This window comes from Caloenas nicobarica, chromosome 1 (assembly GCF_036013445.1).
Source record: "Caloenas nicobarica isolate bCalNic1 chromosome 1, bCalNic1.hap1, whole genome shotgun sequence".
NCBI classification, from domain to species: Eukaryota; Metazoa; Chordata; class Aves; order Columbiformes; family Columbidae; genus Caloenas; species Caloenas nicobarica.
In genome coordinates, this window is record NC_088245.1 from 51,360,729 (window position 1) to 51,376,024 (window position 15,296).

A 15,296-nucleotide genomic window follows, 5' to 3' on the forward strand; every position below is an offset into this window, starting at 1 on the left:
AACGTACTTAAATGCTTTGCTGTATTCAAGACACGATGATTATTATAATAACTAGTCTATTTTGTGAGTGCATGCATTTACCTCAAACTGAACACAGGTAGGTTTTCAAAAGCAATGTCTTTTTTGCCTCCTTGTCTGAGCATCCAGGCTTCAATTGATCTTGGACTATCCCTCTATTTTGACTGTTCTTGTGACCCCCAGTTCTTTCAGATCGTTTTCTCCCAGACTGAAACACAGCATCATTGAGACCCTGACTCTTATGTACACACCACAGACACAGACCTGGAAAATGTGTAAGTTTTAGGTGGCATTTTATTCCTAACAGCTTGAAAATTATTTTTTCTATGCTGGGAGCTTCTCTCTCCATTGGCTTCCAAGACTGTCTTTAACATCTGAAACTCCCTGTTGTTATCACAAATTTGTAAGGGGAGGGAAAATAAATTCCTTGCAATTGTACATTTAAGATGTTCTAATTTTAATTCCTCTTTCAAATCTTTCTCCCGAGTTTCTCATATAACTGGATTAGTATTTTGACTTTTGACAGTGGCAGCACAGGAGCATGAATCAGCTTTATTTTTTGTCTTTATTTTTTTTTCCCTGAGCACTCATAGATTAGGTAAACACTGTAAATTCTTTTACTGATTTAATAAACTTTTTTTTTTATTTAGTCGGTGATACACAAGACTCTGAAGCACATCTGGGTTTGTTCTCACTAGCATACATTGTTAAAGTCTCATTTATGTAATTTATGTATCGTTTTCTTAAGTTATTACTCTTGTGGCAAGTGAGGAAACAAGAACTTAAAATTCATCTACAATTAGGCTATGTAAAATATCAATTTTGAAGTTGCCATTTAATAGTTAGCTGATAGCTTTTCTTCCTTCCTTAGAACTAATCCCTAAAAAATTAAACTGGCCAACATATAAAATATAGTGGCAGTTCTGACTAGTGTATTATACAAAAATTTGCAAGCATATATATGTTTGACATGTTGCATTAAGAAATTGTAGGATTCTTGGTAGGGTTTATGGACAATATCGATTTACTTAGTGTATGTCGGTGTGCTTTATAAAATAGGAAAAGACTACAATATTGTTGGAAATATTTTGAAATCTCAGTTTTGTACAATACATCATGCTTAGAAACTAGATTTATTTGCAAATGTATTGGTCCAAATAATCTCAAGTAGGAAAAAATCACAGTCAAGAAACAGCAATTGCAAAAAAGACAGAGTTATGTTATCATCTTGATGATTTTTCATAGTATATTTTCACACAAGTATGATTTTAGATTTAAATAAGATAACCATAATGCACAGTTACCTATAAACTAAATATACATTGTTTTCTTCTGCTGCATCAGTAATATGAACTTCTCTTGAGTATGTATGGTCTTCTAGCTTTGTTCACATGTAGCTGCCTTTTCAGAATATAAGGATTTTTTCTTTTCATTATTTCCTTCTCTTGGCTTGAGTTCGCTAGATCAAAAACATCTTGCTGAAGTAACTGTAGGATGCAAGAAGAGACACAAGGTTATCAGCTTTTTTGGTAATGAAGATTATCAGTTCCTAGAAAGTTTTATAAAACTTTATTTTAACAGCTGCCATGACTAAAAATATTTACCATCATGGGTGGGGTTTTTTGTGTTTTTTTGTTTGGTTTTGGATTTTTGGGGGGTTTTTGGGGAGTTTTGTGTGTGTGTTGTTATTGTTGGTTGTTTGTTGGTTGGTTTTGGTGTTTCGTTGTTGTGTTGTGTTTTGTTGTGGTTTGGTTTGGTTTGGTTTGGTTTGAAGTCAAGACACAAGCCTAAGATCAGGCTAAAGATGAGCTGAATCTTATGAAGGTGATATCTAAATTCCACTGAAATGAGATCAGTTGTTTTGACCAGAGAGAAAAGCTGATATGTCCTTCTTGGACTAAACTCAAATTGACTGTAAACTTCCTAATGATTGGCACTCTGTAATCACTCATTTAAGCTAAACATGTCCTAAAACACCCACTGCTTGCTAGTTTTAGCTTTTGAGCAATATTTTTAACCGCAACTTCCTACAACTAGAAAAATCGAAATGTGTAATAAACAAATAAGAAATGAAATAAAGCACAAGAAAGCCAAAAGTTTGTCCATCAAAATTTGTTATATAACTGTGTTTTGAGCTTTACTTGGAGTTAATAAAGTGTTTTGTTCAGATCTCTTCTTTCTTTATCTGTTAAAATTTCATCCATTCTCTCACCACGTTCTTCCATGGTCAAGTACAGTCCTACTGTCTGGCTGAAAGGCAATAAACTGAAAACATTTTTATACTCACCTCAGTATTTCCCTAAGCAATCAAACTCTGTTACTCACTTAATTGCTTAATAAATGAGTACTCATCTAAATTCTATGGAAATGAACGGAAAGACTCTCATGGTTTCAACAGACTTTGGATTTAATCCTGGATGAATAAGATCACAAGAACTTTTTTCATTATATTAATTGTTTATTTCAAGCCTTCTTCAATGCTTCTCCCTCTGGCTCTATCCCTTCTTCTTTTATTGTGTCATATAATCCTCTGCACTGCATAAGTGTATTCCTAAGCTGAGAGAGGAATACTTTTTTTCACTTTCACGTACAATACTGTTAGGAGTGATGATTTCCAACCATCACAAGAAGTGATGCAACTGTAAGGAACTGTGATTAAGTCATGTGGGCTATTGCATATGGTCAGTTCTATGGTAGCTCCTTTTCAGCAATAAATGTACTGATGAAGAGACTCCTTAGAAAACTGGTTCTAAAGATTTTGCACTCTTTCGAATGGACCATCCCAGCTAACATGAAGCATTAAGAATAAGCCTGCAAGTACAGAGCTGTGATTCAGCAAACAAGAGAGGATCAAGATTCAGCCAGACTGTCCATGAGCCTGCGATAGCTGAAAAAGTCACATTTACTGGAAAGTGGGTAGTGACACTGACATATCTTTTTTCACTATGCAAAGCAGCTTTTAGTGTAATATATAACAACACAAGTGGATCGTGCCCAGTGGGCCTTTGTGTGATCATTGCACTAAGATAAATATCACAAATGGACTATAAACAATCACTATTTAAGAGTACCAGTCCTCATACAATCAGAATGTCCACTTCCATGGCCTGCTTTGGGTGTGGGGAAGTGAAAAGCTGGAGTTCCCTCTCTACTGGTTTCCTAGCACTGATAAGAAGCCCGGAGTACCTCATCAAATTACATGTACGCATGGGCATGTGTCCATGCATTTTGAATCCAGTTTGCCTTAGGGTTTTAAAAGGGTTTTCAGAAACACTGCCCACATTTAGTTACGCCTCAATAAATCTGCAGTAACTTCACACCTGTCAAGTAGATATTAATTTTATGTTCTGGCATAGAGCTGACTTTGCTGTGTTAATTTGGTTCCTTGGAATGGCTACTAAGAGTGTAGAAAGTATGTAGTTAAGAATAGTTCTCATTTATCTATGGGTTGTCATAAAAAATGGACAGCTCATCAGAAACTATGTTAATATATACTTTTCTATACTTTTCTTCTTTCACTAAGAAGCATATTAGAAGTATTAGAGAATACAAAAAAGGGAAGGAAAGGTCAGACAATGTGACGGGGACCACGTGGATATGGATTTTAAAACATCATTACAAACAGACCCTGAGAGTTTAATAACAGTTGAAACATGCATTTGTGACTGTGTGTTTTACCTCCCAATGCTGAAAGGCTCTGCTGTGGCAAACTTTTTGGAGTTGATACACTGTGAGCATTGCTTCCAAGCTGAAGCCATCCAGAGCAGCAGGAAACTGTCTTCCTGAAACAAGGTCCTCTTCATCTGCCTCTACTGTTTCCCCTACTTGGTTGTTCATGTTGTTGACAAGAGTGCAGACATTTAGCAGGGTCATTTTCCAGTGAGGAAGTTTCGCTCTGTTAATCTAAAAATACAAATACCCACCTTTTAACATGTTGCATTTTTTTTGTTTGTTTTTAGTAATAATGTGTGACATTCAAACATTTTGGTAGGAACATTTGTGTGTTTGAAGTACTTTTCATCTGCTAAACTTTTAGAGAATAATTACAGAGTGCTGAAATTAGGCCAACTCATTTATTAAAAGCACCAAGTCTGCTTCCCCACTGCCTTACCTCCCAGGTAGATGAACATGATGAAAAACTAAACTGCTACCAAACCAGAATGGTAGCATTTCATAGTCATTCTGCACAGGTGCAAACAAAAACACAGATGGAAATTAATATAATATAAATTCACAGGTGTAAATCAGGACAATGAGTCAAACCCACTGGATAAATTCCCATTACTGGAATCCAAGGTGGATGCCTGTGGTTAACTAGACACTCCTCCCCAGTTCAGAACAAATACCAGTCATTTCAAAATTCCCTGAGAAAAGGAACTGAGTCCCTGCTTCAGGGCAAGCTGTCTGATGAGGCTGGGTCTGAAGTTATGGAACCTGTAAGTCGCAGGAGTTTTGGATGCTGGAGAGTTGTGAGCCTGGGAGATGTGAATCAAAGGTCTATGGGCTCGGATGAAGATGGAGCAAAGATGAAAAAGAGCTGTGCAAACAATGTGTTCCTGATTTGGTAACTGGAGTGAAAAACTGAGACCAACTCTGTTTAGGTGGTCCATAATGTTACATAAAGAGAGAAATACAGAAATTTCACCATGGTTTGTCTCAAATTTTGCTTGTTCCAGTATCTTGCATCCTTAAGGAGCTGTTTAACTTTTAAACCCTTTTAAAAATGAGAAAAATAATTTTTACTTTTCTACTGGTACTGCTCTTTCCAAGCAGTTGTGGCAGTAGTCTTGTTTAGTTTTCATTATCAGTAGAAAAAAGTAAGTCAAAAGCCTGATTGCTACCTCATTCACTACTTTTCATGTCTTTGCCACATTCTTGGTTCTCCCATTATTATTTCTTTCAAATCGTATTCCTTTTAGCGGTGAGTATAGAAATCGGTTTTCTTAAACTAGAACTGGTGAAACAGCAGTCTCCAGTCAAAAGCCAAATAGCAAATTCCTATTTATTACTGGCAAGGGCTTCCTCGCTGTGCAGATTAGGATTACACTTTACCTATGAACTGAAATGTATTTACTTGTTTTCCTGGATATACGAAGTTAAATAGAGGTATTACATTGACACAGACGTTGCCTTTTACATTCTGACAGCAATAAGAGTGTGGATACAGTGCTTAGCTGAACATTATTAGTAGTCACATAATCTGTCGTTTCTTTAAAGTACCTTCCTAAGAAAGAGGCTTGGTATGTAAGATATGTGCATATTGACCATACTTTACTATTTTTGAGGGAAAATAAAGAAAATGCAGAGGAGTGAAGAAGAAACAAGAGAAGTGGCTGTCACTATCACCATTAGTTACAAAAACTCACTTTTGGTCATAGTCACTGCTCCAATACACATCTGATATAAGTATGTTTTTCAAAATTAGAATTATTTAGCCTTTTAATAAAACCACTATGTGCTCTCAGATTCCTGAGAGGGCTAAAGAAAAAAAAAAAAGAAAATAAAAAAAGAGAAACATTTTTAAAAAGAGTGCTTTATTTTGAGGCTAAGAAGAAAACAAATCTTAAATCTTATTCAGAAGCTTGAAATTGGTTCTGCATTGTTTACTTTGAGTTCATCTATTGCCCCATATATGTGCCCTAATAAGTGTGTTGAATTATTTAAAAAGATGTGACAGGTTCAAAACAAAAATTAACCTCTTTGCAGAATGTCTAATTTAATTAACCGAAGTTAAACTAGTAAAAAGAGCAAGAGTTCACTGCAATTTCAAAATCTTCTTTGGTCTGTTTTGAAATATTTATGAAATATAAAAACATGAAGCTTTCCATGACAAATAGGGAGGCTTTTCCAGTACACTTCTTTCTCCTAGCTATATGAAAGAAATATGAGCTAGCACTACAATAGCTAAATTGCCATGAAGAATAAAATATAGGGGCAATGCTACGTGAGCAAGTGAGAGTTCTGAGTTTGAAAATAAATAAATAAATAAATTGCAGTGGATGGGAACAGAGCAGAAGAGGAAAGAGTAGGGAAATTTGTTATGTCTTCTTGCATAATTTATAAAATCTTTTTGATCTAAACTCACCGCTTTATGTTAGCCTGATGCACGTCTATGTTTAAAGGAACTCACCTCTGTATATTAGTAAAGAACTTAAATAGCAAACTTCGTTAGGTGAAATTGGTCTTACTTGCTACTTATGAGGTTAGGGGAAAAAATTTTGCATTGCTGTCTGCAAGCATACTTCGTTTGTCAAGGGAGTCTAATTCCCATTAATACCACACAAATATCACCTCAGACTATTTTCATTTGGGTACACCCGCTTCTGACTGACACTGCTGCCAGCTCACAGAATGAGACTATAAAGCATTAAGAACTTCAGTCAAGAGTGAAGTATTTTTTTTAACTAAACTTGGAGGTCTCCAGGTCACTGAACAGTACTTTTCTACTCCACTATTACAGCAAGCATTACAATCAGACAGCTTTGTTGTATAAGGTATGGGAAGTCTCTGAAGCAGTCCTCCTAAAGGAATATGTGAAAATACAGTTTAACGTGACCACAGTCCAAGTGTTCAGGTACATCTCAAATGTATGATATTTTTTTCCACACAGATTTAAGCAATGCCAACTACAGTTGCTCAAGACACGCTTTGGAGAACACCTACACAAGAGATCAAGGAACCCATGTCTGCCAAGATGGAACTAATTTTTTTAAGATTAACTTGAAAAATACCTGGGAATTATCTGAAGGAAGAAAAGAGACTTCAGTATGAGTCAGAATTTAAAAGTTATTAATGCGAAAGTGAATATTAGTTACACATTTCCATTGTTGAACATGCTACTGAAATCAGGCTCAGATATATGGCTTCCCATACCTCATATATCATGAAAAATAATTTTAAATCATCTAAGACAATGAAGTGAGTTTGAGAATATTTACTTCTTTGACAACAGGTTTGTCCTATGAAAGATTAGAGAACCCCAAGTTATAACTTACATGATATCTTTCTCTTCCCATTTCGGGTTGAATGATATCCCTGATTGTTTAAGATACTTCTTATGTTATCATACACACCTCCCTAATGCTTCTTTTTTTTGAGAAAAAGTAAGTTCAGTTCTCTGCTTTTTATATTCTTTATCTAGTGAAAGCAGATGAAAACCAAATTCATAACCAAGTAAAATCCAAGGAAATGTAGGATTTCTATGGTTCCTTTTCAGAACTATAGTTGAGTTTTATTCAGAATGTAACCATAGAAAAAATAAAAACACTCTCTGTCTAAGCATATATGGTATTCAGTTCTGTTACAGTGGAAGTTCTTCCACGTTGTATACTAATGTCTGGAAATGTAATAAATTTTTATGTGATGACTGAGTCAGGAAGTCAGCAACTCGTAGGCAGCAGTAACCTCATCTGCCTTAGACAAGGAAGCAAAACTGGGCACATACAGTCAGCAATAGGAATCCTAGAAAAGTAAGAAGCTCAGGGGGCCCAAGACTTCAGAAAATTAATGTCACTGGGGATTCCAAGGTATATTCTAGTGGTTATGTATTCTTAAAAACAAACAACAAAAAAACCACACTTCTGGGTTTTTTCTTTTTTTCTTCAACTAACATCACCTCAGTCTTGTTTGAGTTCAGGACATTTTTCATGCAAGTGGTGGTTTCAGGAAAGGAAAGCTGGTTTCATTTAGGAAGCTGGGAATAGAGCTATCTGAGACACAAGAGAGACAGCAGATAGCTGTCCACATACTTATGACACGTCAGGTTGTGTTGCGTTACCAGATCTTCCAAATGGCTCTTTGGATTTTATCTTAGAGAAAAGACAGATAAATCATTTTAGGGACTTATTTGATCCCTCTATCTTCTTTGAGATGTAACAGCAGAAAAGGGTGATAAACTCTATTAAATGTCCAAGATAGGTCATAATAAGCATGGGCATAATTCTTTAAACATGGAGAGTGATTCAGCATGCAGATGACTCTAAAGAGCAGTTTGAAAAGGGCCAGTAGACACTGGACAGCAATCTGTGAAGTCAAAAGCATACGGTAACTCTTTCCATAATACTGAATAAACTACTGAATGTTGCCAAAAGCATGTGCTTAACCCCTAACTGTAGTCTTGATACTATACTTTGAAAGTGTCTACTTACAAATATTTTTTCTGTCAAATACTAGAACTACAAGTGATACTCTGCTTTGTTGCATTTTTAGATCTCAGCTTTCATAAATATTTTTTTCTTTCTTTTTTTTTCCTTTCTCCCCCCACCTTAATGCTATTTAAATTGTCTTAATTTCCCTTGCTGCTTGTTACTAAGTCAGTGTCAAAGACAGTTAATGCAGTTTAACAGTAATTGCACTCAACTGGAACCAGATCTCAGGCATGATACAAGACAGTTATTACACATATCATCCTCAAATTTGTCTCTCACACCAGAACCATACTTCTGTTCTAATGAGGGTTAAAAGCTAGCAGAGGACAACAGAAAAAAATACAAAGAATTTGTCATTTCAGTAACGAATGGAATAGCCTCTTGTAGAAGCATTTTTGCACGCTTTTTAGCGGTTTCACTATGCTTGACTTTGATGTCAAGAGACAATATATATTGAACTGATTAATTTAGGTGGTGATTTAAGGCAGCATAATGTAGAATTAAAGCAGTTTCCGCCATGTATCTACTGCTTCAGTCAACTTCAGGTGTCACTTGATTTATGGTGTATACATAAGGAAACTGAATACCAAGCTACACGATGTAAAACAACATGTAAGAGTATTATGGCAAACATCATTACTGGTGCACTATATTTGTGCATTTTTAGTTACCTGACATTGTTCTCTGTGCTGAGGGGGAGTAAAAGATGGAAGTTAGGTTCACAGTTCCACTAGTCAGTAACAGAAATACCAATAGCCACAGGGTTTCCTCCCAGGGCATTCTATGCTTTGCTACACAGGGAAAGAACTATTTTTGTCAGCCTCCTACATTTAAATCTGTCTCAGGAAAATAATATCTATTAAATCTCTCTGTACCTTAGAGAAGCGAGTGGCAAACAGGTTTATTTGGTATCTAAGGTTAATTACCATGCCAGCAAAGAACATGGGAACCTAAGAACTGCCAGACCAGATCAAAACAATGTGTTTTCTGGCCTCATTTCTTATTCTAATCTATTCAAAGGATCCTGTGAAAAAACTCATATAGAAGCAAATACAGTAAATACAAAAGTCTTCTAGGCAGGTTTTGTCCTTATCCTTCAACTAGTCATTGGCTTATGAAATTCTTTTTTGGGGGAAAATTTTCATTTCTGATTTTATTTTCCATTGAATTTAAGCAATACTTGAACTTCATTAGAACAAAGAATTAAAATATTCAGCTTTAAGCCCATGATGTTTGTTCTTTAATAAAGTTGCTGCAGAAATATTAGACATATATATTTCTTAGATCATTTGTGGGAAGTTACAGTGGTGAGAAATTGTTTGTCTGTCAGCCTGCTCAATACATATGTGCAACACTTTCTGCTTCACTTTGTCAATTTGAGATTTTGTCTATTTGTATTAAATAACAAGTACACTACTGACAGCCTGGCAACTTGTCAAGGAAATGCCATTTATCAGATTAATATTTTCACAGTGATATCCCCATGCTACTGTACTAATACTGTGATTAAATTCCTAAACCAAAACCAGCATATGTATTAACACATTTTGTTTTACGATGGTCTTAATTTTTCATGCATATAGGAAAAGTTCTGCATAAAAACAGCACTTATGGATTTGACTCAAGGTTAATTTAGCTTTCAGCAGGCATAATCCTATTGGAAACACATTTCCTCATATAAATTTACATATGTGCACACAACACAGTTTTGACAGTTTAATGAAAGTACCAGTGTTACAAGTGAGGAGCACTTTTAGCGTGTCACATCAACACCTTTAAATTTCCTTTGAACTGGAGAAAATCTTGCACCAAAGTAATGTATGACACTGAACTTTTCAGTCCAGACCATAGGTTATTACTTTGTGCAAAGACTTCTGGTTTTGTAATGAGAATTCATTTGCTCCCTATGCATCAGCTGAAAGAGGAAAAATAATTACCTTTGATGTGTACATATTGGTCAATAAATCTGCTTCTAATGCTTTCATTTCCTCTTCTGAATCTAGGAATAAACCAGAAACATATGTTTATTATTTCATCATAAATCATGGACATTTCAATTCAGCATACAGAATTTAGATATATCAGTGAATTTTGAAAAACAAACAAAAAACACAGTCAAGTGATCTAGAGGAACTGTGAGGAGTCTTCGGGTAACAGCAACATTATGTTAAAATGGATGCTCACTACCTTTTCAAAGCATGATCAAGCTTATCAAAGTGAATGAAATGATTTATTAATCTCAGTTCACTGGCAGTCAGGCCCACTAATCTTCAGCCCTTTCAGTAAACAAAACTGCTGCAATATTTTTCATTCAAAATCAATATGACTTGCATAATCACTATTTGTCACTTCTGCTTACTTTACAAGAAGATTTGGGATATTTATTTCAAATAATATTTATTCAAGTAGAAGCTTAGTATTTAGGTGAATAGCAGTTATGATTACTTGACAATATTTAGTCTTGGCTATTCTTGGTTAAATTAAGAATATTTTTCCTGATACGAGGGAATTGAGTGTGACCAGAGTTTACGATACAAGCTCTTGAAAAAGCATATACCGAAAGACAGTATTCTGACTGAAAGTCTTCGAATTTTCTTTACTAATTTAATTCACCTTTAATAGCTCAGCAGACTTGCAAGACCTGTGATTTGGTGAATAGGGTAAAAATTGCTGTATAAAGAGAAAATAGCCACAAACTTTTCTGCTTTGTGAGGTACAGAATCACAAGGAAAATCTGGTTTCTTGAAAATGTAGCAGCAATCACAGCTCAAAGATGATAAAGAGAAATGTGTTAAGTCTTCTGGTAAAATGGAGTTCCACAAAGCTTTTAGTTTTCCTGGAATACCAGCAGTCTAAAGCCAAACAACATGCTTGCTTATATTTAAAAACAAACCAAACCAAAATCTATTCCACATTCACATATCACTTTCATTAAAATGATCAATGCTGGTGGCATTTAACCTATCACAGAATCTGTGGATAGATTCTGCCTATGCCTTCATTTCAGGGATCATCAGCATCTTGTGTTGCTACCTTTCACAGAACATGAGACAGCAAGGGGCCTTTTATACCAATATCTGCTAATCTGTCATAAATTTCTGTTAGCACAGGAAGCCAACCATTATAATGCTCTTAAAAATCAATTATGTTTAATCTTAATAACAAGATCTCACCATGACTGTGAATCTTCTTTGAGGAATTCTTCCAAACTATCAATAGTCATTCACTCCCTTCTAATTTCAGGCTTGATTTATTTCTAATTACAAATGTATTAATGGCTTGTATATAACTTCCTTCACTATAAATGATATCATTCTATTTCTAATATTTACCTAACTCATATTTTTTGAGAGCAATCACCGACCACCCTTTCCAGCTTAGATCTTAAATGTGTGTGATTACATGGTGATTTTCAAATGTAAGGTCACTGTGACATTTGGACATAAACCATTGCCCTGGAAATCCCATAAATACTTCAGTGAAAGAGCTATTAGACTCTTGTCTGTTCTCCTCTCTTGTAATAGCCTTGTACTCCCCAACTCTGGTATCAGAGTGGCTCTCCTCTGTGCCTGATGGGATCTCAGCACAACACAGTACAGTTCAGATCAGAAGCCTCAGTACTTAACTACCTTAACACTTACCATTAGCTACAGGAAGTAGCTCTCTTACACATTTTTTATTTTGTTTGTCCTTCATGGCTGAAAAACCTTAATATCTCATAAAAAAAGCTGAGGTCTGATAATATGACCAAGTTCTTTATCTCCTCGGACATTTCCAAGAGCTGAGCTTCTGATAAAAGGAGCTTTTAATAGGAACTTCTGTTATAGCCTAAGGTATTGCATTTTGTACTGTTGTGCTGCTTCCCATTTCTATTACTCAGGTCATCACAAACTTCTGAGTGTTATGCCGATCTTCCTCTGCAGTGATGCTCCTGTTCACTTTTGTGTTACCAGCACACTACATTCATTCATTCTTACTTTTTGCCTTGAAGTTGTACTTGAAAATATTGAATAAGACTGGTTTGTAGATCAGTTTTACAGCAAGTCACTAGCAACTACTCTTCAACCTAATGCCTTTCAGCACTGCTGGTTATCTTAATCGCTTTCCCATTAGCCAAAGTTCTGCTGACAGCATAAAATCACCTCAGCTGTATTTCCAGTAATGACAGGAGTAGCTCCTGTGAATGAGTGAGCAGCACACCTGAGACAGCATCCTGGCTTGTGGTGTCCTGGGTCATACCATCTGAGGACAATAAAAGGACTTGTGCCTGGTTAGCACCTGGTTTTCATATTCTATGGAGGATGGAAGATAGCTTCCATGCCTTTGAGGGTGGAAGATAGCTGCAAACGTGGAAGATAGGTAGGCATTATGAAACATTTTGATGGATAAAAAAAAGTCTGAGGGACATTATATAGAATATAATAATACATAATATACAGAATCATTATGTTTAAACCATGATAAAATGCAGGTATTACGTGTGTTACATTTTTCTTCTGCAGGGAAATACAAATTGGAAACTTTCATCTAAAGTGAGAAATAAAAATTCTGAGTCCTCCTGAACACTGAAGCTGGAAAGTGAAGCTACTTGTAAATTTACCCTTTAAGTTTTGTGGAGTTAAAAACTAAAGTAATTCGCAAGTTAGGTAAGATTGGATTTTTAAGCCTATTCTGCTTCGTGTCTGTATGCATACACCTAATTGCCACCATATCCATTTTGGGCCATAAACTCAGGGCATAATGACACACACTTATCTGTGTCATTTTCCAAAGGTGCAGGCAATCCATTTTAACATATGGTCCTCTTTTTTAGGTTTCTAAAGCAATTCTTCTTGGAGTAGAAATGTGCTTACATTAACCTTTCTATTGTGTGATCTGCATCTGATTCAGTATATTTTGTCATATTTTCAGATCAATTGCTAGCAATTTTTTCCCCAGAACGCTAAAATGGAATATCTGCCACTAAAAGGTGATTAAAGTGCATATCTATTGATGCTGATTTGGATTATGGCACCTATGCGTATAAATTGCAGAAATAATTTCTGTGATAGTTTGGAAATGCATACATAGTATTCAATAAATCACAAACGAAGCGGCATAATCAAGCAGATGGTCTACATTGATGTGTTATTTCCAATGACTAGTCTACGCTAACTGCTGTGGTATGGATGCTGTGAAGAGGAATGGTTTATATAGAGGGAGAAAGTTACGGGAGTGACAAAAAAGGATGCTAGGCAGAGCCCGTTATCAGGGCCAGCTCCTTGGCGCCCAAAGGGTATATCCGCGGTAGCCCGAAGCGACTTCACTTTTCTTTTGGTCCCTCTTAAGGCTCCGGGAGCGGCTTAGTGCCTACCGGTCGGAGAGCCTCCGGGGGACGGCGGCGAGCGCCAAGCCCGCGTTGTGGGTGCGCCCGGGCGGAGGGCGGTGCGGAGCGCCCGCGGGGACTTACCTGAGCAGAGGCTGCAGGAGGCCAAGGCCAGCAGCACCACGCACACCAGCTGGGGTCTCATCCTTGCCGCGCCGCCCTCTAGAAAGTAAAGTCCATAAATCCTGGGGAGAGACGGAGAGAGAGACAGACAGACAGACAGACAGAGCCCCGCCGCTCCGCGCCGCTCCGCGCCGCTCCGCGCCCTCAGCACGCGCGCTGGCAGACGGCTGCAGGCACCAGACGGGGAACCCGGACCCTTCCCCAACTATATAAGCCGCGGGGTGATGTCACGGCACTGCCGCCATCGCCTCCTGATGAGGTGCCCTCCCTCCTCCCCCTCCGCCCCCTCCCCGCTCCCGCTGCCCCCTCCGCGCCGCTCCGCGCCCGCCAGCGCTGACGCCACTGGCCGCCTGACGCACGCGGAGCCCCGCGGGGCGCGCAGCGGGGCGCGCAGCGAACCTCCGCACCCACAGCCGGACCGGGATTTTCCTGGCGGGGAACTATCCTTTGATCTGGAAAACCTTCGAAATATTTTATTATTATTATTATTATTATCGGAAAAAAAAAAAGTTACCGCAGTTGCTCGGACCCTTGGCGCGTACTGTGCGCTGGGTCAGGAGATGGGAAACAGCCGCTCCTGAGCACCGCGCAGTCCTCCTGCGGTCGTCGTCTGATGCGCTTTGTCTGTCATCTGTTTTACCTTTCCCTACAGCGAGGGAAAAAACGAGGAGAGAACCGCACAGCGGTCACGGGCAGGGGTGTGACACCGGGCGGGCACAGGGCTGTTAAACTGAGGATGGGGAGTGAGTGCGTGAATCGGACACGGGCAGGGGTATAACCCTGAGCATGGGTAGGGCGTTTACATCGGGCACGGAGAGCAGAAAAAAAAAAAAAAAAGTGTAGCCTGTGTGAGAAAAAGCGATGGAGAGGCATAACGGGAAAGTAACTTAGACATTTTTCATAGATGCGCAAAGAATCCTGATACCCGACACAGCGAGACTTCCTATCACTTCTGGAGAGTGCTTGCCGGAGGCCAACAGCTCTGGTTTCAAGAGAGTCAGGGCTCCTACGAGACATTTCTCTTAAAATGTACTTTTCCCCGTTGTTTTTTACAATAGATCCCTTTTCTCAACAACTAGCAAGGACCAGGCTCCGTGAAACAGCATCAAGAGCTCGCGATTCAATAAAACAGGCAGGGGACCCGAGGCGGGAGGCAGCGCGACGGCGGAGCGGGAGCGCGTTGCCCCGGGAGGGGCCGCGGTGGCAGCGGGCGGCGCCGGGGCGGGGGGAGGCACGGGGTCCCCCGTCGTCTCACCGCACGACCTGCCCCTCTGTGTGCACGGCAGCCCGTATCTGTCCCGGACTCTCCTGAGCCGTGAAAACCACGGAAATTATCCGAAGCAGAGGGTAGGGCAGGCTAATCTTTAACGTGCGAGTATGTAAACGTAAAGCTGAAATCTGGCATCAGCCTCCATCGCGCTACTGCATTTACTGTGATTTTTTCTCAGATACAGACAAATGCTCCATCTGTTGAATGCAGATATTACAATGTGGAACATTTTGATCTCTGTGAATACATTTAAGGGCAGATACACATGCCACATATAGCAGGAACACACTCCGTAGATTCTGCGAGCGTGGATGTTCTCTTCACTGCAGAAAGTTTCCTTCAAAATGCAAAGAGCAGTGACGAGTGCTGACTT

The 15,296-nt window shown here is 38.4% G+C and overlaps 1 protein-coding gene across 1 annotated transcript; it reads right to left on the minus strand.

Moving 5' to 3' along the window:
• Positions 1-1,245: 1,245 nt before the first annotated feature.
• NTS (neurotensin) lies at positions 1,246-13,774 on the minus strand. The gene is made up of 4 exons (XM_065658273.1): positions 13,615-13,774; positions 10,103-10,164; positions 3,697-3,921; positions 1,246-1,505 (listed from the first exon to the last, which is right to left on the minus strand). Exons 1-4 carry the CDS (start codon positions 13,673-13,675, stop codon positions 1,359-1,361), a joined length of 495 nt encoding a protein of 164 aa, XP_065514345.1. The 5' UTR covers positions 13,676-13,774; the 3' UTR covers positions 1,246-1,358.
• Between the last annotated feature and the right edge of the window lie 1,522 nt (positions 13,775-15,296).

Bases quoted from the DNA above. Each gene is read 5' to 3' on its own strand.
- NTS (XM_065658273.1), bottom strand. From the start codon at position 13,675: ATGAGACCCCAGCTGGTGTGCGTGGTGCTGCTGGCCTTGGCCTCCTGC. The intron at 10,165-13,614 runs GTAAGTCCCCGC...GTTTATTCCTAG, and splicing joins CTCCTGCAGCCTCTGCTCAG to ATTCAGAAGAGGAAATGAAA. The intron at 1,506-3,696 runs GTAAAACACACA...TGCATCCTACAG, and splicing joins GAGCCTTTCAGCATTGGGAG to TTACTTCAGCAAGATGTTTT.